General features: G+C 43.8%; 1 protein-coding gene across 4 annotated transcripts in view; it reads left to right on the forward strand.

The window, feature by feature from the left end:
* Positions 1-470: 470 nt before the first annotated feature.
* The window catches only part of ACDO1 (Protein kinase superfamily protein), a 37,617-nt gene continuing 13,824 nt past the window's right edge, over positions 471-24,263 (forward strand). For all 4 annotated transcript variants that reach the window (XR_015541670.1, XM_087380299.1, XM_087380298.1 and 1 more), the window contains exons 1-8: positions 471-977; positions 1,061-1,267; positions 2,085-2,174; positions 2,309-2,455; positions 20,083-20,247; positions 20,451-20,591; positions 20,735-20,914; positions 21,051-21,246. Coding sequence is in view for 3 of the 4 variants with exons in the window: in XM_087380299.1 (XP_087236425.1) it covers positions 606-977; positions 1,061-1,267; positions 2,085-2,174; positions 2,309-2,455; positions 20,083-20,247; positions 20,451-20,591; positions 20,735-20,914; positions 21,051-21,246 (1,498 nt within the window). In the remaining variant the exon portion in view is untranslated. The remainder of the gene's footprint in view (positions 978-1,060; positions 1,268-2,084; positions 2,175-2,308; positions 2,456-20,082; positions 20,248-20,450; positions 20,592-20,734; positions 20,915-21,050; positions 21,247-24,263) is intronic.

Below are 24,263 nucleotides of genomic sequence, written 5' to 3' on the forward strand. Positions count from 1 at the left end.
TTTGATTTTGCATGGGAACTGGGACCCTAGTGTTGATAAACAGACCGCAAATTATGTAGAATGAAATTGCAAACTTTTGACTCTAGTGGATAAATTTATTTTTCGAATTTCAAAAATCCGAAAAACTGTCCATGTTTGAGTTACATTTTTCCCAAAACGTAAAAAAGTTATAGGAGAAACCCAAGAGGTGGAAAGTTCTCGGATTCTGTATCGAGAAATGGAAGGCGTATGTGCAGGATGTGGCAAACATATCCATTGTCGAAAAGGAGGAGGGAGGGTGAGGTAAAAGTCAACGGGATATGGTGCAAACCACACAGGAAAGGGCACGTGTGAAGCTATCTGAAAAGGAGGGAAAAAGATACGTATTAAATTGGGAAAACGTGAGAAAATAATATTATTGGATTTGACGTACGTGTGTCCACAGCCATATAGATGAATATAGCTATGATCACTATCATCAGCCACCCGACCTTCAATCAAATCGTTGCTTCTCACGACATCTATCGATAATCTTCTGCATTTGCTTCAAATTGTTGCTTGCCTGCTCATCTTTGCCTTCACATTTTGGATTCGTATTCGAATTGCCTATCTCCTCCTCGCCACTCATGGCTTCTGCCTCCCAATCCTTTCTCCTCCATCCTTCCTCTTTCTTCCCCGCGGAGCTTCGCTGCACCTGCAATCATTTTCGTTGTAGCTTTGTGGGCACTCGACTTCTCCTCCACCCAGACGCCTCTGGAAGCCTTCACTCCCTGCTTGCCTCGAGGAATTCCCCGACCGCCCTCGTCTTTGCCGTCGCTGCTCCAGCCACCACTCAGTTCAAAGGCGTCCCTGCAAATCGGTCGGTGCTGCAGCGCCGTGGAACCGCAGAAAATCTCATTGCCAACCCCCCTGTTGAGGAAAAATCCAGCACAGCGATGGATGTACTCGACTTCGAGCGTGGCGTTTGTATTCCCTTTAGAAAGTACACACCAGAAGGGGTGAGTAACGTACAAGCTTCTGAGTAACAACAGGAACAGGTCATCAACCGGGATTCCCAATCTATAAATGATTTTTTTGGCAGGTCCGCCAGAAGGTGTTAAACTCACCAGCAGCATTCTTTTCCGTCGTTTCTCGCGGTGTTGAAATTCTTTGGAAATTGGGTTACTATTGGGGCAGCCTCTCCTACGACTGCCTCATTGGAAAAGGCGAAGAAAGGGTGCCATTCAGAGCCCAGCAGCTTCGCAACTTGCTGTGTGACCTTGGACCTTCTTTTATCAAAGCCGGCCAGGTCATCCTTGATGCACTAACGTTATTCCTGTTAAATCGCCGTGATCCATAAAAGGAGATGCCTCAACCAATTTTTTTTTCATTTGTCTCCAAACCAAACCATGTGACCTATGTAGACTGCAGGCTGGCCATATAATTGTATGGCTTTTTGTAATCCGGTAAACCATATCAATGGGACTGTGCGTCGACGTTGACGGCTGCTTTCAGGCTTTGATGGGATGCTGTTTATGCAGTCACACATAGAACGTTTGTTACACAGGGATCAGGATTGTCACACAGAACGTTTGTTACACAGGAATTGTCGCATGTTTCTAACACATTTCATGATATATAAATCAATGCTATCCAGATCTCTTTTGTTTTGTTTTGTTTTCTTTTTGCAAGCATCTTGGATCTTATTTGACTTAAAGATTGCATTCAAAGCTTTATACGCGCGCATGTGTGTGTGTGTGTATTGTTAGGAATGTAAATGCTTTCTTAATGCAAAATTTGTTCTACAAAAAAGAAGTGTGTGTGTGTCTATTTGTCTTACGATGAAATCTTTTGATATTGTAATAGCAGGACCTCTCTTTGAGGACTGCTCTTTGTAATATAAGGATACATAGCTTTCACAAAAATTAAATGTGCGTGTGTGTATTCGGTCAGCCCTTTGAGATGGGGGCCTAGCCGGATCTGTTGAGTAGTAAAAAAATTCCTCCTTTTGAGTGCATCCAGTGTAGAAGTAAGATTAGCTGCACAAGTGTTAGAGAGAAGAATGAGTGCACACCACTCATAGCATTACAGTCATATTATCTGATCATAAAGTGCTCTTCTTGCAGGTCCTGGCAAACAGACCAGACATTATTCGTGAAGACTACATGAATGAGCTTTGCATTTTGCAAGATGATGTGCCTGCATTTTCTAATAAGGTGTTATTTCCGGTGCTTTATATATGTACAAGCATTTGAACTTAGGCAATCGTAGAATCATTATGCATACATGGGAAACCGTTCATTCCACGTATATAAGTCATAACATCTTTATTTCTTAAGCATGTGTACAGCTAGCTTTTGAGATCATAGAGGAGCAGCTAGGCGCACCACTCGAGCAGGTTTTCAGCAAAATATCTGCAGAAACTGTGGCAGCTGCAAGCTTAGGACAAGTTTACAGGGCCATGCTGCGTAAGTCAGGCAAAGAGGTTGCTGTGAAGGTATGATTGAACTTTGCCTTTCTGCTACTTATTCTAGGAGAGGCTTTAAACTGATTTTCTAGCTGTAGAGTACTGAAGAACCTCTACGATGCCTTAATGTCATGGTTAATTTTCCCCTTTCAATAAATCATACAAAATATATTTTTATTTGGGTCTTTTTATCGCGCTTAATACTGCTTCCTGTGTTCTTCATTGTCGCTTCAATACGGTTTGCTAAGATTTGGATTTCCGAGTTTACAGCATTTGTATCTTTGAATATAAAACTCAAATGCAGAATTAGCATTTGTACTTGTTACAAATGTACAAGAAAATTGGTCAGTTTATCTAAGGTGTTTATCTATCTTACGAGGCTCTTAGGCTTTTGTAACTAGCTCCTCTCTGTTGGAGTATAAGGGTCAATGCCTCACCTGTGAGCCCCCAAATGTGGGGGACTATAGGGCTTGACACCTGTAGGTATATGGGTGTGAAAGATGCCAGGTGGGCAGATGTCATGGGTGCCATGTGCACATGTAGAGGGAAGGAATGACGTTGCCATGTGGGCAGCAATCTGGCTGCCACATGGGCAGCAGGCTTATGTCCTTGAGCCTTTTCATCAGGGCAGCCATGTAGGCTACACAGGCCAGCAGCTATGGCTGGCAGTGGCCCTGGAATAGGGCAGAGGAGCAAGCCCAATAGTCATATGGGCGCTAGTGCAATGCACTTTATTTTTTCTAGTGTAATCACCCTCTCTGCTGGTTCAAAATTCAATGACAAAAGTTTTGTTTTCCAACATCTCCTAATTGCGGGTCGAGACAATTCAAGACCTAGAACTAACACAAAAAGAGCCTGAAATATTTGTTGGGATAAGTATGATCAAGGGCTTGCTCTATGGTGCATGTGTGCATCTAGGGGAGTCACATGTGTGTTTGTGTGTGTTGTAAAGGCACATCAAGTGCTATGATGTGTCTAGTGTGTGACCTAAGTGATGATGTAAGACAAAGGCAATCCCACTGATGTAGGGATTGATTCCCACTGATATAGGGGCTGATTGTCACTTATGTAGGGAAGGTATTACCTTCTCCCCCTTTCTATAAGAGAGTCTTCTCTCTCACAATCATATAGAGATTTCATTGTGCTCTCACACCTCTTGCAAGATGCATCTATTCTATCCTACAGGATTCTACACTTGGTATTAGAGCTTTAGGTTCTAGATCTAGCCTAGCCTAGCATTATATGCTATCTCAAGCATAAACTACAAGTTTCTTCATCTTCTCCATTTTCCTCCTTCTTCCCAAAATCTTTGAGAGCTCTGTTCTCTGCCTACAAACGACCATTGCCCAAACCCTTTGAGCTGCAAACTCCTCACGTATGGGTGAAATTCCAGCTGCAAGCATTTGGTGAAATTTCGTCTGTATGCACAATGCCAACACTCACACTCCTCGACGAACATTCGCGCAATTCCGCCTCTGTACCTACCTATCTGCAAATTCCTCTGAGCCCGTGCTGGACGACACTGAGGGCAAGCTACTGCTGAAATCTGAGCTCATTTGGACAACAGATGGAGGAGAAAACGACGAAAAACCAATCGGTCTTCTCAAGCTTGGCTATGGCAACCTGACGCAACATTGCGCCTCTCCTTGCTGGTAGCCCTTCTTTGGTATAAGGCCCTTCTTCCTGCATAAAAATCCCCTTGAATAGAGCTATGAGCTGTGAGAATTGCACCCTCCAAGTTCTGGTCTCTGTTTTGGACAGTTTTGACAATGTTGTGAGTTTGATGCTACATTAGATGCTACTTTAGCATTTCTGATGTTTTAAAATGTTGAATAGCATCAGTATAACTGTGGCTACAGCTTTCCTTTAAGTTGCTATACGTGGATTTGCTTGGAATACTTTCATTTAGCCACCTCTATGAAGCATGCAAGTGGAAGCATCATTTCCATTATGTTTTGTAGTATGGAATTTGGTTACAAGTCTTTGCTACTCTAAATGCTTGTATTTTGAAGCTCTTCAACTCTTTCTACCCTTGTAAGAGAGTAGACACTGCCCATTTTGGGTTAGATCCTCTCATGGCTACCATCTTGAATATGGATAAGTTCAATGGTAAAGGCTTTCACACATGGCTGATGAAGGTTAAGTTTGCATTGATGAGGGAAAACCTCTGGGAGCTTGTCAAACCTGCTTCAACTTCTTCTTCAATAGTCTCTAATGCTGGAGAATCCTCAGCCCCAACACGCCTGGCAAGAGATCCTGCTAGAAAGGAGAAAGCCTATGGCATCATTGCTCTTGGCTTAGGAGATGACTATATTCATCACATTTCTGATTTAGAGTCTCCTTCTGAAGCTTGGCAGAAGCTTGACATTATTTTTGGTGCTAGCTCTCACATCTCAAAATTGTCACTTAAGATTGCTTTCTTTGAATTGAAGATGGCTAGTGGCACTCCTTTGGCTGCCCATGTCAATTATATGCAGAGTCTCATGACTCAACTTGCTTCTATCAACTCTCCAATCACTACAGATGATGCAATGGCAGTGTTGCTCAAAAGTATGTCTGAAGATTATGATCATGTTGTTACCACTTTGAAAAATCTTCCTAGTCCTACTCTTGAAGGTCTTATTACTACTCTTCAAGAAGAAGAAAGGCACATGGAACTCTGGAGAGGCAATGACACAGCCTATGCCATAAAAACTCAAAAGGGGAAGTTTTCACCTTGCAAACATTGTGGGAAGACTAATCACCTCTCAAAAGATTGCTTCAAGATCAATCCTTGCAAACATTGTGGCAAAAACAATCACCATGAAAAGTATTGTAAAGCAAAAAAGGAAGCAACTACAAAGTCAGAAACTGCCAATCTACTTTCAATTGATGTGCCTCTACAAGATGAGGCCTCCTATGAAGACTGCTTTTTAAGGACTTTTTTATTTATCATCACTTGGTCAAATTTTGAGGTTCTCTGCTTGGAGTAGTACTCCAAAAAGAATATGTTATGTAAATCACCTCTGGTCACCATATGATGTAGGCCATGTGATATGTGTTTTGTCTATTCCATTTCTGTGAACCTCACACCCTTGGGAACCCTTACTAGCATGAGATCCTAGCCATAGATTTATCCTTGACCGCCATGAGATGGCATGAGAAACTATGAGACTAAATGTATCCTTGACACTGCAAGAGGCAAATCCTTGAGGGAGGGTATGTTGGGATAAGTATGATCAAGGGCTTGCTCTATGGCGCATGTGTGCATCTAGGGGAGTCACATGTGTGTTTGTGTGTGTTGTAAAGGCACATCAAGTGCTATGATGTGTCTAGTGTGTGACCTAAGTGATGATGTAAGACAAAGGCAATCCCACTGATATAGAGATTGATTCCCTCTGATGTAGGGGCTGATTGCCACTTATGTAGGGAAGGTATTACCTTCTCCCCCTTTCTATAAGAGAGAGTCTTCTCTCTCACAATCATATAGAGATTTCATTGTGCTCTCACACCTCTTGCAAGATGCATCTATTCTATCCTACGGGATTCTACGATATTGACATTTTCAAAAGAAATAGTTAACTTAAAATGTAGAATCAGCGGTATATATATTGTCCTCCAAGAAATAGACAAAGAAACAAGTCCAGAGTCCCACCAAAAGTGTGGACCTCTGTATTAACAAAATATGCTGTTCTCCTACCTCTTCTAGAACACTCAGCCTGCGTGCTCCCATAAAACTTGAGTTAGCCCCATTATTGTGCCCACAAACGCACCTTCACGTTGCCCCTCCCGGACAGCCAAAACACAAGGCAGTGCTTGCCCCTTTGATCTGTACACCTTGCTGGCCTGGAAGACAGCCAAGGGATGAAGTCCTTGTGAGCTGTTTGGCTGCTCCAAACAGCCACCTACCTTGATCCTCAAATGGTCCTTGAGGCAGGCTCTCTTCAGCTCCAATCTACTCCAAAATTAGCTCTTCAAATGGATGATCCATGAGCCTGGAGGGGCTCCTTTTATAGGGCCATAGGCCCCCCAAAATAGCCGACTGGATCAGCCACATCTGCTGACCTAGCCAACCACAGACTCAATCTGTAAAACCGACCTGTGGGGTGGCTTATTTGCTGCCTTGCAGGTCGCGCCTGGCCATGTGGCAGGCACTGGCCCATGCTCTCCTGCCTTTGTCCTGACCATTTACCCAGGCCCATTTCTGGCCCGTGATCTCTGCCTGACATCCGCCAACCAGATCCTTCAGTCCCATCGTGCCTGCTAGGTGGCAGTTCCCTACAGCCTCTGTCCACTTGGGGACCTCCAAGAACCTTCTAGGTGTGCTGCCCACCTGGCAGCCTATGTGCTGTCCATGTGGCAACCCCATGTCTTTGCTTTGCATTGCTTATGTTGCCCAAATGGCAGCCAAGAGCGCTCTAGGAGATGAATGGTGTCAAGACCATGTCCGACGACCAAACACTACTGTAATCTGGTTACGGGCCATGTTTGTCCATGAATATAGTGGAACTCCGACATCGGTGTCTAGCTTTCCTTGAGCTTAGGAATTTCAGTCTCGGCACTTTGCAACTTGGTTTGGAGTGATGGGAGCATCTGCCTTTTGTCTATACTTGAGTGAGTGTGTACATGATTAATTCAGGCATGGCAATCTCACGTAGTGCGTCTTGCTATGCCTTCTTACCTTCATGGTAGCACGAACAGTAATCATTTCTCCCACGAGTCCACACACATCTCCAGTAGGCGAGCAGCTTATATAGGATAGTTGGCACATAAGAGGAGCATGCAAAGAGAGGAAGTGAAAATTTTTTCTGGCAACATTTGGCAATCATGGTGGGACATACAGCTGTCAAAAGATAGGTGAGTTGAGTGGAGTGGAATTCCAACTATGTAGTTGTGAATTGAATGCACAGAGATTTGCCATAGCCATGCCCTTCTTAGACTAGCCCAATCCACAGATCTTAACCTCATCCACGCTAGCAAGAGTCCCAACATCCAACATGCGAGACCTTCCACCTTGCAGTGATTCTTCCTCACGAGGATATCTCATTTAGCCGAACACTCAATGAAGCTATGTGTCCTTATTTTTGGCTTTTGTCCGAGTACCTTGGCCTAAAGAAAAGAACATGCAATGTTTCAAGGGCCTTTGTGGCCAAAACCATTATCGCCGAAGCAAGAAGAAACATCGACCAGGTGAACCCGTTCTACTTGAATTTCTTGACACAACTCGAGTGGTATGCCAACGGCTAGAGTGTCATGAAGGGAGAATGTACGAGTACGAGCCACCATGTCTGATCAACATTCAAACCTTGAAAGAGTCGCTCATGCTTTCACCAACAAAATACTATATTGGTGCAGCAAGAATGTAGGCTTGTAACCCACTAGACCCATGAGTATGATTGAAACAATGTTGAAAGTCCTTGAGCACTAAGTAGGACCACTCAACTTTGTGATAGGCCTTCTCAAATGCCTTTGTAAACTTTTGGCCAAATTCGATAATGTGTGAAAAATGAAAATTATATGAAAGATGATATAGTTTTAGATAGAGTTTGTTTGAGAGTTTTAGTTTCAAAAGAGAGTTTGTTTGAGTATGCTTGTGCTTTCTAAGTTAGAAATGTATTTTTGCCTCTTTGTAGAAACGATACATAAGTGTAAAGGGCCATTTAGCTTTTTATGTTTTAAATAAGAGAGAGAGAGAGAGGGAGAGAGAGAGAGAGAGAGAGTTTCTAGTTTTTTGGAAGATTTTGTTTCTTGACTTGCTTGTTTATTTTTGCTTAGTCACCTGCTTCGTTTCTTATTTATTTCTTGTTTTCATTCTCTTTTGTTTATTTGACGTATTTTAGTAAGCACTGGGTTTGCCCAAGAGACTCCGCATGAAACCGGCCTCTAATCACTCAGAGGGCAGTGGAACTAAACCTTTAATCACTTCAGCACTTATTTACAGCTCACAAAGCATATATCACAACCATTAACCATTGCATGATCACCATTTGGCATTTACCCATTTGTTCACAAACAAAACCACTGAAAAAGGGATGGAGGCTAGAATGCCCCTGCTCAACAGACATAGACAAGTGCACCCGATTGGCCCCAAACACTGTGGCGCCCCTTTCGGTATTTCTTTATATTTCACAGTGAAATGATTACAAGTTGCATCTGGGAGACCTTCCCTGCAACTGAGCACGCAGCCCCAATTCACTAAGCCTTCGCAAGGCTTTCAAGCATATAACACCATCACATAAGTGCACTTAACGCGTAGGCTCAACCCAAAGGCATTCTCTTTTCCGAGTGCAATTCCATTGGCTGTCCAGATGCATTCACACTGCACCCCAGCTGCACTCTCTTTGAGTGGTTTCCAGATGGCATTCACAAAGCTTTTCAAAGCTCCAAAATAAAATCAGCAAAGTACCCAACCAAAGAATGACTCATGTAGCACTGCCTGGGCACCTGTGAGCCAAGAAAGAGGCGGCACACGAGGCCAACCAATAGCTTATGGCCAAAAGAAATTGCAGTAGCAAAATCACAACTCACCAAGCCCTGAAAACTCGAACCAAGTCCTCAATCGCCAAGAGGACATAGTAGCCAATGCCCAATTGCATTCTCAGCCAAAGAGGAGTGCAAAGGCATGAAGAAAGAGCATTTACAAGAGCCGACCAGCAAGAATTCCACTAAAAAATGTGAAAAGAAGCACTTCTATCGCGAAAAAGTGGGAGTTCTTGGGCTCAAAAGAAGCGTGCTTCAGAGAGGTATGCATTGAGAAGGTTTTGGAGAAGTTTCATCGCCGGAAAGTCCTCCAAAACTGAGAAAAACCAGTCAACCAGTGCGTCGTACCACTCGAAATTCAACAGAAAGCTGTAGCTTTGCAAGAGGAGAGGCCCAGGAGGCGGTAGAAGAAAAAAGGTCCAGAAAAAGCCACTTTTGCAAATTCGACCAGCAAAAGAAGTGCTTAGCTCTGCCCGTTCTACCAAACGCACGGAGGGAAAAGCATATCACTACGAAGGGGAGGCAAAGGGGAAGCCATCGGGCCAAACGGAAGTCGAGGAATCCAAACGGGTGAGGAGTTATGAAGAAAAACGGAATTCAGCTGAAGGAGGCTGAAAAACCAGTCCAAAATCTCAACGAAGGGAGAAGATGAGAGAGAAAACCACACATGTGAAGTTTAGAAGGCCCAGGAAGGTCCAGGAATGGCAAAGGAGCATGTAGAAGGCACTAGAGCCACCTGGAACTCTAGGGGGGCCACTGAAGGTACATGGCCCTCTAGGGGGCCCATTAAAAATGCCACATCATCATTTCCCAACAACCACTCTTTAATTCCTTGGAATGCCTTTGGGCCTAGGGATTAATTACGCTTATGTGCTAGGCACCATGCCGCGTTTAATTACACATTATTAAGCCCACGCTTGGACTTTTAAAACCAAAGTTGTCACGGTCTTGTAGTACATTAAAGTACTTAGAATTTCACGCCCCTGTGACATACCCCTCTCTTGAAACAGCAAACCACAGTTTGCTGCCCCAAAACACAGGAGCGAGCATGAAATATAGCATAAAAGAGTATACAAGAAAGCCGCAGCTATAGTATACAGAGACAGTGAAAATATGGCTAGGAGAGGCATGCATCCATCCATATATACTGCTCAAAATCTATGTGATCCTCGGCGATCAATAGTCAAGATGCATCAATATCATGAAGTCTCACAGCAAAAATACTGGCAGCTCAGTATCTCGGATGAAACATATAATGTCATCAAGCAACCTCATGAAATCACAGTGAGCCCGTCTGTACTGAGGGAGTGGAGGTGCTACCCCCCTCTCGAACATCAGGTAATGCTCCAGACGCTCGCTCTGCTGAACTACCTGTAGGAGCCCGGACCGCAGTCGGCTCTAATTGGAAAGCATCAAGGTAAAGCTGCAATATCCCAGGTGAATCTGCCAGTTCACCTTCCTCCATCCATTTCGCATCAAGTGATGGGTAATTTTGAAATTTTACCAAGTAGCGACGGATAACTTTACCCTTGAGCTTTCTATCTCTGTGTGCCAGAATCTACTCTGGGACCAGAAGTTCATCCTGTTCTTCCACTTCAGGCTGCACCTCATCAAGTACATCCTCGGGAATATCTCCATGATATTGCTTTAATAAGCTCACATGAAAGGCATTATGTATCTTCCAATGCGGAGGCAACTTCAGCCTGTAAGCTACCTCGTTTACTTTTCAGAAACCTGGAAAGGACCATAGTAACGCATGTTCAGCTTTGTGTACAACCTTTCCTTGCCTTTCTTATTTTTCAGCCTTGCCTTTTGAAAACGCAGCAAAACCCAATCACCTTCTGTGAATACCAATTCCCTGCGGTGCTTATCTGCTGCTCTTTTCTGCTTGTCTTGACTTCTTTGCAAGGCATATTTGATCTTCTTGTAAGCCTCTTCAAGGCTTTCCACAAAACGATCAGCTTCGAAGATTTTCTCTTTTGTATGCAAAATGGGAGGTATCTTCCTGGCACCTTCCACTATTTCAAAAGGTGCTTTACCTGTGGATGTGTGCACCGTATTATTGTAAGCATATTTCAGCAAAGGCAAATAATGCTCCCATTTGCTTTTGTGGTCTGAGACACAGCATTTAAACATATCCAAGATGGTAGAGTTTTCCTGCTCCGATTGTCCATCAAACTGAGGGTGAAAAGATGACAAAAAATTCAGCGTAGTGCCCATATTTTCAAACAGTCCTCTCCAAAAGAGGCTGGTCATCCTCGGATCTCTATCACTGATTATGGATTCAGGCATCCCATGATACTTGAAGACATGCTGCAAAAACAATTTGGCCATTTGATCTGCTGTAATTTTCTTTCTTATTGGCACAAAGTGGGCTTGTTTGCTAAACCTGCAAATTATTGTCCACAATCCATCATGTCCAGTAGGAGTACGTGGAAGATCAAACACAAAATCCATAGCTATGCTTTGCCATGGTCTATCCGGAATTGGCAAAGGGTGTAACAACCCAGGTGCCTTCTGCCTGTCAAACTTTACTTTCTGACAAACCATGCATGTTCTCACATATTCTTCCACATCTTTCCTCAAAAATGGCCAATAAAAGTATTGCTCCACTGCTGTAATTGTTGCTGTAATTCCCCTATGTCCTGCATATGGAGGAGCATGACTTTCCATTATGACTTTCTGTCGCATCTGATCAGTGACACAGAGTCGTCCATGCATCAAAATGAAACCCTCTTTCAACATATAGTGATCATGCCTTTGACCATCAGAAAGCTGTTCATAAATAGTTGAAAAATCAGCATCATTAACATACTGATCTTTCATGACATCTAACACATTGTTGTAAGCAATGCTCACTGCTGAAACACTAGGTTTCTTGGAGATTGCTTCAGGCTGTGGTTTCCTGGAAAGTGCATCAGCGACGACATTTTTGTTACCCGGCACATGTACAATTTGAAAATGAAACATTGAGAGGAAGTTAGCCCATCTCATGTGCTTTTCATATCATTTTCTCTGCGTGAGAAAATATCTAAGTGACTGATGATCAGTTTGCACATAAAAATCAGCTCCAAGAAGGTAATGTTTCCATGTGGTCAAAGCATGTATCACTGCTAACATTTCCTTCTCGTATGTCTGCAAGTACAATTCAGCATCTTTGAGAACTCTACTCTCATATGCAACCACTCTGCCATCCTGCATCAAAGTGCCACCTATGCTGTTCCCACATGCATCACAAGTTACAGCGAAGGGTTTTGCAAGATCTGGCAAGATAATAACGGGTTCAGAACACAATTTTTGCTTCAGCTCTTCAAAAGCTGCATTTTCCTTTGGTCCCCACCGAAACGGTACAGCTTTCTTTTGTAAAGCATGCAAGGGAGAAGCAATTTCTGCAAAGTACTTTATAAACCTCCGATAGTATGAACTGGTTGGTTGTCCTCTTTGACAAAAATCAAGTACGCTGAAATATGACGCTTTATTACATTGGAAATACAAGAAGCTGAAACTATAGGGATGGACTCCCCTTTCAACTTTACATCAAGTACATGATTTTTGCCTCTATGAGTTAAAGAAATCTTCTTGTTTCTCATCTGCACATCAGCCCCCACCCTGTACATCCAAGGCATCCCAAGCAAAGCATCACACCCTGGCAAAGGCATAATGTAGAAGTCCTCTGCATCCTGATATCCCTGGATATGCATCCTCAACTTGCCAATGATAGGAGTGACAGGTGTGTTGAGTTCAGGGTTGGCCATATCACACATGCCGGATGGCCCCATTTCCTCAGGCTCGATGCCAAGCCTTCCTGCCATATCAGGAGTTATGAAATTTGCCTTTGCCCCAGAATCAAAGAAAAACAAACAATTTTGATTTCTGATTTTTCCCCATGCTCTGCACATCTCAGTTTTTTTCATTTCCTCTTCATCATGTGCATGTGGCAAACTCCCAATCACATTTGGAAGAAGTCCTGCAGAAGGTTTAGGCTTTTTGCCCTTCCGATCAGCCTGTTTATCACCATTCTTATCATCATCTGACCTGTCTCTTTTCTTGAATGGGCAATCATAAGAGCGGTGTCCCTCTCCTTTGCATATAAAACATTTGTTTTGCTCCATGAGTGACTTTTTCTCTTCATCAGATAACTTGGTACGGGGCTGTTTATTAGGCTGTCCACGCCTTTGACCAGCTTTGAATTGGGCTTTTTCTTTTGAAACGGTCGTTTGCCATAATTTTTATTTTCAGATTTGATGTCCTTATCCTGGTGTTTGGCAGCCCGTTTGTTGTCTTCTTTCTTGCTGTCCATAAAGCCCAAATTCTTCTCCTGCATCCATGCATATGCTGTCCTTGCATTCTCAATTAATTGAGTCATAGAACCCACCTTGGTTTTGATGCAATAATCACGTAGCTCACTAGGCAATCCACAACAGTACCTGTCTATTTGCTCTTTCAAAGAAACATGCCTGTAAGAGCTCAATGGCAGCAAAACATCCCAAAACCTCTGGGTGTAATCATCAAGATTCTTGCAAAGTTTGTATGACAAGTCATGCCAGTGTGAAAGTACTTCAACTTCAAAAGTTGGAGTAAGCCAAGTAGAAGAGAACACTTGCTTAAATTCCAACCAAGTAGCAGGTGCATCTCCATGAAGCATAAGGTTGGTGTACCACTTAAGTGCATTGCCTTTCAAAAATGTGGCAACCTTCCTCATCTTGGATGCTTCTGTAAACAAACCCCCAAGAAATGCAGCATCAAACTGTTGAAGGAATGTGAGGGCTTTGTACCTGTCCTGTACTCCATTATATGTATCAAACTTGACATGAGAACCACCATCCTTAAATTCTTTATATACATTTGATATTGGCTGTCCCAAAGATGGCTGTATATTTGCAGGGAGAGCCATGCTTGGCTGAACATTAGGCATGGGAGCATATGCTGTGGCTTGCATGCCTGGCTGCATTCCCACATTGTCATACATGGCTTGTTTTCTATGCCCAATTGGCGGTGAAATCAACATAGCATCAAAGATAGAATCTGTACCAAAATATTCAGGTTGCTGCCTCAAATATGGCTGAGGTGGTTGAGCCACATTTATGGACTGCACATTATTATTTTGAGGAGTAGAAATACCCAAACCAAGGCCTTGTGCTGGCTGCTCATACTATTGCACTGGATGTACTTTTTGTATCTCTTTCTCAAGTGCTCTTTTGGGCGATTCCTCTCTCTTGGAAGTCACTTTCTGAGTCATTTTTGATGGCTGTCCCTCATGGGAAACTGATGCATGAGTGTGCGGTCCGCCATGAGAAGTTGATGCATGTGTGTACTCACTCTTTCCGTGCTTGTGCTTTCTTGATTTCTTCTTCTTCTTGGCATTTGTTTGCACAATCTGAGCCAAATTTTGAGCCAGCTGAGTCAAAGCAGTCATTGCACTTGCAAGCTATGCATTCAACATAGTAGCATCATCTGACTCACTGCTAGAACTAGTATCACCGTTGAGCTCAGTTGTAGCTTCATGTGTGGCCTGCTCAAAAGGCATTTGTTGTGCTCCCTGCAGCTGTACACTAGCTGGATCATTAAGGCTTTCCTGCCTTCTCCTTTGAGGAGTTGTGGAGCTCTCTTGCTCATGGGTACTCACCATGTTTATGGTTGTAATATTTAGCTGTCAAAAAGTGCAGCAAAGATATCCTTCCACCAAACTACCGAGGCCCACCTCTTGAGAAAGAGTGTGTGGTATCCCGGCAATGGAACCAATGAAACCGGCCTCTAATCACTCAGAGGGCAGTGGAACTAAACCTTTAATCACTTCAGCACTTATTTACAGCTCACAAAGCATATATCACAACCATTAACCATTGCATGATCACCATTTGGCATTTACCCATTTGTTCACAAACAAAACCACTGAAAAAGGGATGGAGGCTAGAATGCCCCTGCTCAACAGACATAGACAAGTGCACCCGATTGGCCCCAAACACTGTGGCGCCCCTTTCGGTATTTCTTTATATTTCACAGTGAAATGATTACAAGTTGCATCTGGGAGACCTTCCCTGCAACTGAGCACGCAGCCCCAATTCACTAAGCCTTCGCAAGGCTTTCAAGCATATAACACCATCACATAAGTGCACTTAATGCGTAGGCTCAACCCAAAGGCATTCTCTTTTCCGAGTGCAATTCCATTGGCTGTCCAGACGCATTCACACTGCACCCCAGCTGCACTCTCTTTGAGTGGTTTCCAGATGGCATTCACAAAGCTTTTCAAAGCTCCAAAATAAAATCAGCAAAGTACCCAACCAAAGAATGACTCATGTAGCACTGCTTGGGCACCTGTGAGCCAAGAAAGAGGCGGCACACGAGGCCAACCAATAGCTTATGGCCAAAAGAAATTGCAGTAGCAAAATCACAACTCACCAAGCCCTGAAAACTCGAACCAAGTCCTCAATCGCCAAGAGGACATAGTAGCCAATGCCCAATTGCATTCTCAGCCAAAGAGGAGTGCAAAGGCATGAAGAAAGAGCATTTACAAGAGCCGACCAGCAAGAATTCCACTGAAAAATGCGAAAAGAAGCACTTCTATCGCGAAAAAGTGGGAGTTCTTGGGCTCAAAAGAAGCGTGCTTCAGAGAGGAATGCATTGAGAAGGTTTTGGAGAAGTTTCATCGCCGGAAAGTCCTCCAAAACTGAGAAAAACCAGTCAACCAGCGCGTCGGACCACTCGAAATTCAACAGAAAGCTGTAGCTTTGCAAGAGGAGAGGCCCAGGAGGCGGTAGAAGAAAAAAGGTCCAGAAAAAGCCACTTTTGCAAATTCGACCAGCAAAAGAAGTGCTCAGCTCTGCCCGTTCTACCAAACGCACGGAGGGAAAAGCATATCACTACGAAGGGGAGGCAGAGGGGAAGCCATCGGGCCAAACGGAAGTCGAGGAATCCAAACGGGTGAGGAGTTATGAAGAAAAACGGAATTCAGCTGAAGGAGGCTGAAAAACCAGTCCAAAATCTCAACAAAGGGAGAAGATGAGAGAGAAAACCACACATGTGAAGTTTAGAAGGCCCAGGAAGGTCCAGGAATGGCAAAGGAGCATGTAGAAGGCACTAGAGCCACCTGGAACTCTAGGGGGGCCACTGAAGGTACATGGCCCTCTAGGGGGCCCATTAAAAATGCCACATCATCATTTCCCAACAACCAATCTTTTAATTCCTTGGAATGCCTTTGGGCCTAGGGATTAATTACGCTTATGTGCTAGGCACCATGCCGCGTTTAATTACACATTATTAAGCCCACGCTTGGACTTTTAAAACCAAAGTTGTCACGGTCTTGTAGTACATTAAAGTACTTAGAATTTCACGCCCCCGTGACACCGCAGGTCTTTAGAAACCCAGTATAGTTGCTTATGCTTGGGCACTGATGACGACATAAGTGTTGCTTTGCTTGCTAAGTATGTCTTCCTTTTGTTTTTCATAAAAGTTTTTGTTTATTTTTTTGTTCTCTTTTATATTCTTTGTAGATTTTTTTTTTCCAAGAAAAAGACTTCTATTAAGTAAGAAAAAAACCCGCGAGAGCAAGCTCAAAGCGGAATACATCATGAAATCATGAGGATAAATAAAAAATCCCTCAGAGTGAGGTGGAAAACAACTAAGGCTGAGGCTGAAAGTGCCATCTCAACCCTGTAGTAGTTTCGGAGAAGAAAGGAGAATCCTTCCATTCCCTGAAGAAAGAAGCCCTCCTAGCTGAGGCTGCACGGGAGTCCCCCTGCATACCCGTCCATACGGCCATTAAAGTATGTACGATGTCTGTCCAGATACTAGCCAATGTGTGCGAGGGATGAACCTGAGTACCCTCCATAGCCTCTGTGCATCTGGCTCTCCAGATATGCCAGGCTGCTATGCTCGCTAGAATCTCCCAAGAAGTATCCTCAGAGGCATGTACAGCTATAAAAGGAAGGTGTGGTATCACATCCAACGAACAGGACTCAATCCGATGACGTCGAACCGAAATGGCCCGAGAGGAGTCAACTCCCTCATAGAAAACCTGAGGTCTTGTAAGAGAAAGCCAAGCCACCGAGCCCTATGTCATAAAAAGTAGGCAATGGGCAAAGTGACTGAAAATCCTGGCTACCCCCATCAAAATCAACCTCGCCTGTCTGCAATCCCATAAGCAATGCTGAATAGACTTCGAAGCAGAAAGGCATCGAGGGCATGTAGGGTCGGCTCCGAACCTGGATCTCCAAAGGTTCACTGCAATCCCTCCATGGATAGAAAGCCAAAAGAAGATAGTGATCTTTCTATTCCTGTGGGACTTCCAGAGCCTCCTCCAGAAGCACCTCTGCTGATCTGCAGTAATACCAAAAGTCTCCCAATGAGGAACTCTGGAGGGTCTCCAACCTCTACTACTGAGCTGAAATCTCCTGGCATTACTGACCGTGTAACGAAAGAAGGGGATGCTCTTCTCTCGATGCCCTGCGTCAATCCACTCCCACTCTCCGGGGTCCTACTGTAAATACTTGATGGGAACTCCCCCATAAAGCCAGAGCCTCCAAGACCCGGTGGAGAGTAGCCGGGGGTCTGGGTCTAGGAACCACTCTGAATCTGATCCCTGCATCAAAAGACCTATAACCCTGATAGGCTGAAAAACACACTCAAGCAAGATGTCCTCTGTGGACCTGAGCAATCTGCCACCATCCTGGACACTAAAAACCAAAGCATCCTCCTGTCATCTCGGAAGTCTTTGTAGATTTTTGATCTTTAGAACAACAAAAAATCTAAATTTGTATGATTGGACTTATTCTAGTCTAACAAAGGTATATAAGAAATAGAGGGGATTATATGAATCCAAACGCACCACTCTTCTGTGCCATTTCGTTATGTTCCTCATGTTGCTTAACACTCCCAGTCTGGCACACAATGGTTGAAGAAGACTCTTGTACCTTGAACTGCTCAACCAAAGCATTTGACAAGGCAATCCAACTGCTCTTGAATCTCACAGGCAAGGACTTGTACCACATAAATGCACTACCCTCAAGAAAATCACCCAAGATATTGGCCCATTTTGCCGCGGGCCACTTGTATGAATCACATGAATGTTGAAAAGCCCATAAATACACCTCAAGGTCAGTCTTCCCTGGCTTCACAATACACTGGCAAATCCATAAAAGCAAGCCACAAATTGTCACTCAATGAACACCAACCAGCTCCCAAGCTATCCGAAAAGCATATACTCACTGTAGGCTTTCCAATACCTTAGGTATGCATCAATTCACCATCTGTAACCTTGTTTAAAAAACACAGTACAGAATTCGGCCGTGCATTGGGGCTTCTTCTGTGCTCATTGTGCTTATCTCTTGGTTTCCCTTGATACGGTGATGTTGATCGTCTCACAGCAACAGACACTTACTACACACGAAACTGTTCTACGCTTCAAGCTCTTGCAACTTATCTTTCACAATGAAATTGCTTCCTTACAAAACAAGGCACGAGATATCTGAAAGAAAGTTCTTCAACGTTTCTTCAGGTCCGTCCTTCCTCACTTATCATTCCTTACGCTTTGGCATTGATCCCCTCCCCAACTTACTCGTGTTTAGCTTCGAGGCTTCTTATGAGTCGTTTCCACATGCAACTTTCTCTCAAGCAAGTCACATCAATTTCTGGTTCCGTGACCTCACCCACAGCATGTCATCAAATTTTCATTATCTTCCTGGCATTTCCTCAGCACCTCTCTCCCTGTGATACAATTTTGCCCTTCCCTTACCATAGCAAGAATCATTGCAAGCAATACAGTCTACCTTCGCCAATCAACGTGGAACCACCTTGGAATGTATACAAGGTAAATCACAATTGCTTGCAATGAACAGTAGCAGCCTACATATCTCCTCATCGTATCGACAAATAATTGGAAGTGCTTCCTACGCAATCAATGCACGCAAAGAAGGAATCACCCTGGAATTCTTTATGCTGATCTGCACTCTGCGCTTGCTTTCTCCAATCTTTGAATCATATACACGAACTATTCTTTTGCTTTTGAGTGGAGCTATCAAGCCTGCAGCTATGCTATCGCCTTCTCTTAAAACCCACCCTTCAGTTTATATGCAGCCAACCACCATGTCACTATCAAATATCCGCCATCACCCTTCCACCTTTTCTTCTATCGCAGGCTTCCACGCTTATCTCCTATGTGACCAGAACTATGCCTACCGAACTACAAACTTTCCTCTCTCACCGTGACCTCGAGCTTACTCGGCGTCTCCACCAAAATGAAACCGGATTTATCTATTCGTGTGCTACGCATGTTTCAAGCTCGGGATGCAAGCGAGGGAGGAGACCATCGTGCACAGCAAAAAGCCTTCCTGTATATCCAAAGAAAACTCTCCATCCAAGTCTGTACACACCCACGTACATGGAAACACACTCACCTCCAACTCTCTAAGAGTTCCCCATCCTCCTCTTTACACTAGGTCCTAAACCTTTAATTAAAACACTCTTACCCCCCCTCATGGGAGCACGACCTTGCACAATCACATTTAATTACATATCTTGGGGCCCCGTTATCTGATCAACATGAAAGGGGTCCCATTTGAAAGCTCACTCAACACCCCACCTCCCTTTGGACTTCATAGCAGAGGTGGACTCACAAAACAACCCAACACAGCCTCCTACATAGTGTCACTAAAACCCGCTAACACCCCTAGTAGCAACAAAATAAAATTTCACATACAATCTCCCCCCCAACTGTAGCAGCTGCATAAGCTCAACCTTCCAAGAGAGGTCCACCAACATGTATCCAAAGAAAAATGAGCAGAACTACCACCCACCATTGGATATTATTGTTTTGCAATTATGTATGACTGAAATAAAGAAATATATCAAGATTTGACATCCTAGTAGGGGTAAGTCCTTGTTTGCATGCCATGCCGTGTTGATTTCTTTATTGTCAATAGTTTCAAACCCTAACTCTTGGATGCCATGTGTGAAGTTTTGTTGTCATGAATTTCAAGTTCAGTATTATATGAGAAGTCAAGTTCTGCAAGCGCGCTTCTGATACCCCTGATCTGGCATGGTGATATGCTTAAATAAAAACATAAAAACTTCTTGAGTACTTGCATTGAAAGGATTAGGAAGCATTTGGCATCACGAGGCTAGAAATATTGACATGCAACCTCTTCATAAGCAACAGGGCCCGAATCTCCACTTTACTATATCTATGTCTTTGATTTTTGCAGGTTCAACGGCCTGGAATAGAGCCCATAATCTACAGGGATTTGTTTCTCTTCAGAACATTAGCCTCATTTTTGAATGGCATAAGTTTGAAGAAGTTGGGTTGCAATGCGGAGCTTATCGTTGATGAATTTGGGGAGAAACTTCTTGAAGAACTCGACTATACCCTTGTGAGTCTTCTTTGGTTACATGCGAGGTGCAAAGATTTTATTTAGAGGATGAGTCAACAAATTACTCCAGTTTAATTTCTTCAAGTTGGTTTCATTAGTAAAAGCTACAAATCAAATTAAAACCTGAATGTTTAAACCTATGAATCTGGTTGTCTCTTGGTGGTATTTATTGTTAATGCGGTGTGCTTGTGCTTATTGTTTAGGAGGCTCGCAATATCAAGGATTTTCTTGAAAATTTTAAGGATGATCTCACAGTCAAAATACCATGTGTATATCAAGATCTAAGTGGGCCAGGAGTACTTGTAATGGAATGGATCGATGGAATACGCTGCACAGATCCTCAGGTATTGTTCTTGTTTTCTTGTTTCACTGGTATTTTACAGGCAGAAAGAAATTGCAAGTTTAACCAGATCTGAGAGATAAGTTGGCTTGTGCTAAGTGGATTAAGGTTTGTGCTTAGTAACAGCATATGTCTACTTGGTAGCAGGGAATCAAGGAGGCTGGAGTAAATGTGCCAGCTTTTATTACTGTTGGAGTCAGTGCAGCTTTGAGACAATTGCTTGAGTTTGGATTATTTCATGGTGATCCACATCCAGGGAACATTTTTGCGATGAGAGATGGGCGCATTGCCTATGTGGATTTTGGGAATGTAGCAGTTCTCAGTCAGGTGCGTTTATGTCCATCTTTCAATATAATCTGTAAATTAAGCTGATATTATGGTCTAATTTGTTAAGAAATAAAGTACAACATATTTGCATGTCTTTGTGGCAAGTCTGAAATTGTACATATGTTTGGGTGAACAGCAAAACAAACAGATTTTGATTGATGCAGTAGTGCATGCTGTAAATGAAGATTATGTTGAGATGGCCAATGACTTTACTAGACTGGGATTTCTTGCACCTGGGACCGACTTGACGCCTATCGTGCCAGCTTTGGAAGCAATTTGGCAAAATTCAACTGGAAAGGGACTGTCTGATTTTAATTTCCGCTCTGTGACTGGTAAGGTTAATTGATATACTGATGTTTGGGAGCCTTTGAAGTTTGATAGCAAGTGGCACATTCAAGTGCTACCAAACGCTTGCATACCTATTATGTGATTTTGGCCATGTTGACGTTGAATCTTAACACAAGGGAAACAGGAATGTTGTGTTTAATGCTTGGGAATAGTGTACTTATATTTTCTTTTTCCTGCCACATGAGTGTGGGATTAGATGGCAGATATCTTGTGATCTCTATCAGCTTTGTCATTTGCGAGATGCTGGCTTGGTTGACTGATGTGACTATCCTGGTGAGGCACTCTCTTGTTGAAATATGTAGAAGATGACGAAGGTCCATGTGCTCTAGGTGTAAGAGTGTAAGGAAGCCACAAGACTAAATCAGGTTTAAGATACTATGTGCTCAACAGAACTTTAGAGGGAAGAGAGAGAGTATATTCATCCACCGGATGGTGGGCAGAAAATGGCTCCAAGAGAGCAGTACAAATCACAGCAGGGTGCTGGAGAAAACTGATGAACTATCTCTCACAAACTCTCCCAGATCTGAGTGCTGAACATTGCCTTGGAGAAGGCTCTCTGTAATGCACTGGATGCTGGGCTCAATGGAGAAGTGGGCCTTTTATAGGCACTGCCCAGGCCCCTTCAGATGACCGATCAGCAGGGTCGGTACCCTGTCTGGTGGCCGACCATATGGGCCCCATTAAACCGACCAGGGTTGGCCCTGGTCGGTGGCCCTGGTTGGGCCGACTTGGCCTGCCACAGGCCCCTATATAAGGGTGCCGTGGGCAGCCAGTCTGCGCTGCTGCTGGAGCCTCCATGTGAGGCCTAAAGCCCTTATACCTGCTGTTGCAGGCTGTGACCCAGCCCGTGTGATGGTCGCTATATTCTCCCTCCGATGCCGGCATGAGTCTCTCTCCCCAGCCCTCCTACCTCTCACTGCCCCTTGTCCCCTCAAATCGGGGGCTCACAGGTGGGCACAGTGAGTTTCTAACAGGGGGGAGGCGGGGAGACGAGGCGGGAGAGAGGCGGAGAGGGTAGGCGAGAGGAGACGGGGAGGGGGTACGCAGAAGGTAGAGGAGTCGGGGGAGGAGGCGGCGGAAGAGACGGGGGAGAAGGGGAGTGATGGTGGAGGAGGCGACGGGGGAGGCTGCGGGAAGGAGGAGATGGCGGGGAAGGGGCAGTGGGAACAGCCAGGTGCAGCAGCAGCCGCTCTTCTTTTATGTTGATAAGGTTTGCCTTATGTTTATTTGGAAGGGCGATGCAACGAGAATATGGATTGTTTTCTTGAATTTGATTTAGGAAGACACTACTCATACATGAGAAGTCCATGGAGCTTATATATGCTCAAGTATTGATACAAGTGATCATTGGCCAATTGTTTTAGTATTTGCCAAGAAACTAGGCATGGATTTGCCAAGAGAAGACATACGTTTGGCTGCCCAGTGCTCTTAAAGAGCAAGAAATGCCAAAGAAAAATAGGAATATCTGCAAGGAAAGAAAGTGTTGCAGATGCAGAAAGAGGGGCGTGTGGCTGCCTAGTGCCTTGGAAGGCTACTCGGCCAAAAGAAGCCGAGAATGCCACAAGATCGATCTAATTTAACGATCGGAAGGTACTAGATTCCAAGAGCCACCCAAGGTGAAAGAGATTGAGTACATCCGCCAACTAGAACAGACTGTACCGCACAGAGAAGAAAGGCACCTAGAGGCAAGCTTACCCATAGGTATCTTGCCAAGTACCAGAACTATAAGGCGATTGATGCCAAGAGAGGAGATCTTCTCGAAGTATCCTCAATTTTTACAACTGTATCAAGAAGCTTTTTAGTTGAGGACATCTGACGAGAAGCCAAGGGGATGTTACCAGTTGGTATTTCTCCCAAGAAATAAAGAGGAATCTTTATTAGATTGACTACGGTCAAAGAAAGTTAACTTTGGTTAACTACATAAGTTTTATTGTCTTTACTTTTGCTTTGCATTGGTAAAAGAGAATTGTGGGGACACCCACAAGGGACTAGAATTAGTCCAAGAACTAGGAATGAATGCATTTCGCTAACCTTTAATGGGTTAAGGTGTTGGTGTTTATGTAGGACTTGGAAGAGTGCAGAAAAGCTCACAAATGATGGAGCAAGTGGCAAAAAGTAGGTCCTACAAAGCCAAAAAGTACCAAGAAGATGGCGCCATTAAGGAGGGCCCCATGGGGTTCCATATAGATAAAGAAAGTTGCCTCAAGGTGGGCTAAAAGTAGGAAAGCTCAGCTTTTGTAAAAGTAGCTTTAGAAAAGTAGGTCTAGCATTTTGCTAGGCCAAGTCTATAAAAGAAGAGCCTCAATTCTCCTAGATTCATTCAAGAGCTGTTCTCAGCCTAATGCTCTTTTATGAGCCAATTGTACAAAGTTTATTCTATTGCAATAAAGACCTTTGGGGGGGTCCAATCCTTATTTTTGGGTCAGCACAATATGACCTCATGATGGTGTAGGTGTTAAGGGAGGCTCGGGAGAAGGGTGAGATCGTGATGATATGTAGCCCATGATGGAGTGCTGGCGATTGTCTGTGGATGTAGTCCGTCTCGTCTCCTGGCGATGACCCTGTTTTGACCAAAGCTAATGCAACTGATTGGCTGTTACCACAGCAGAGTTTTGCAAGCTCTTAGAAGGAACACTGGGAACCCTCCCAATATCTAGTGCCCATCATGACTTCTCATATGGGTGCCTTATAACATTGCGTACTCAGAATACTGATGGTAACTTACATGAGATGTGGACATTTGAGCTATAACTCTAACACTCATAGCTCAAGACCTTGCACTCATATTTCAATGTCTATACCACTATACCAACTTCATTTGTTGACATATTGTGCCATAATATCATGCATTGTATTGATCTTCTCATCCTCCACTTCCACATCCACCTCCATCAATTTGAGCCTCCAAGCTAATTTGTGAAATAAACAAAATTAGATAACATCCACAATCTCATGCATCCTCTTCAATTGTGCCAATATCTCAAGTAAACTTTATAGGCTC

This window comes from Dipteris shenzhenensis, chromosome 10 (assembly GCF_047967505.1).
Source record: "Dipteris shenzhenensis isolate YYH24624 ecotype China chromosome 10, Dip_SZ_1.0, whole genome shotgun sequence".
NCBI lineage: Eukaryota > Viridiplantae > Streptophyta > Polypodiopsida > Gleicheniales > Dipteridaceae > Dipteris > Dipteris shenzhenensis.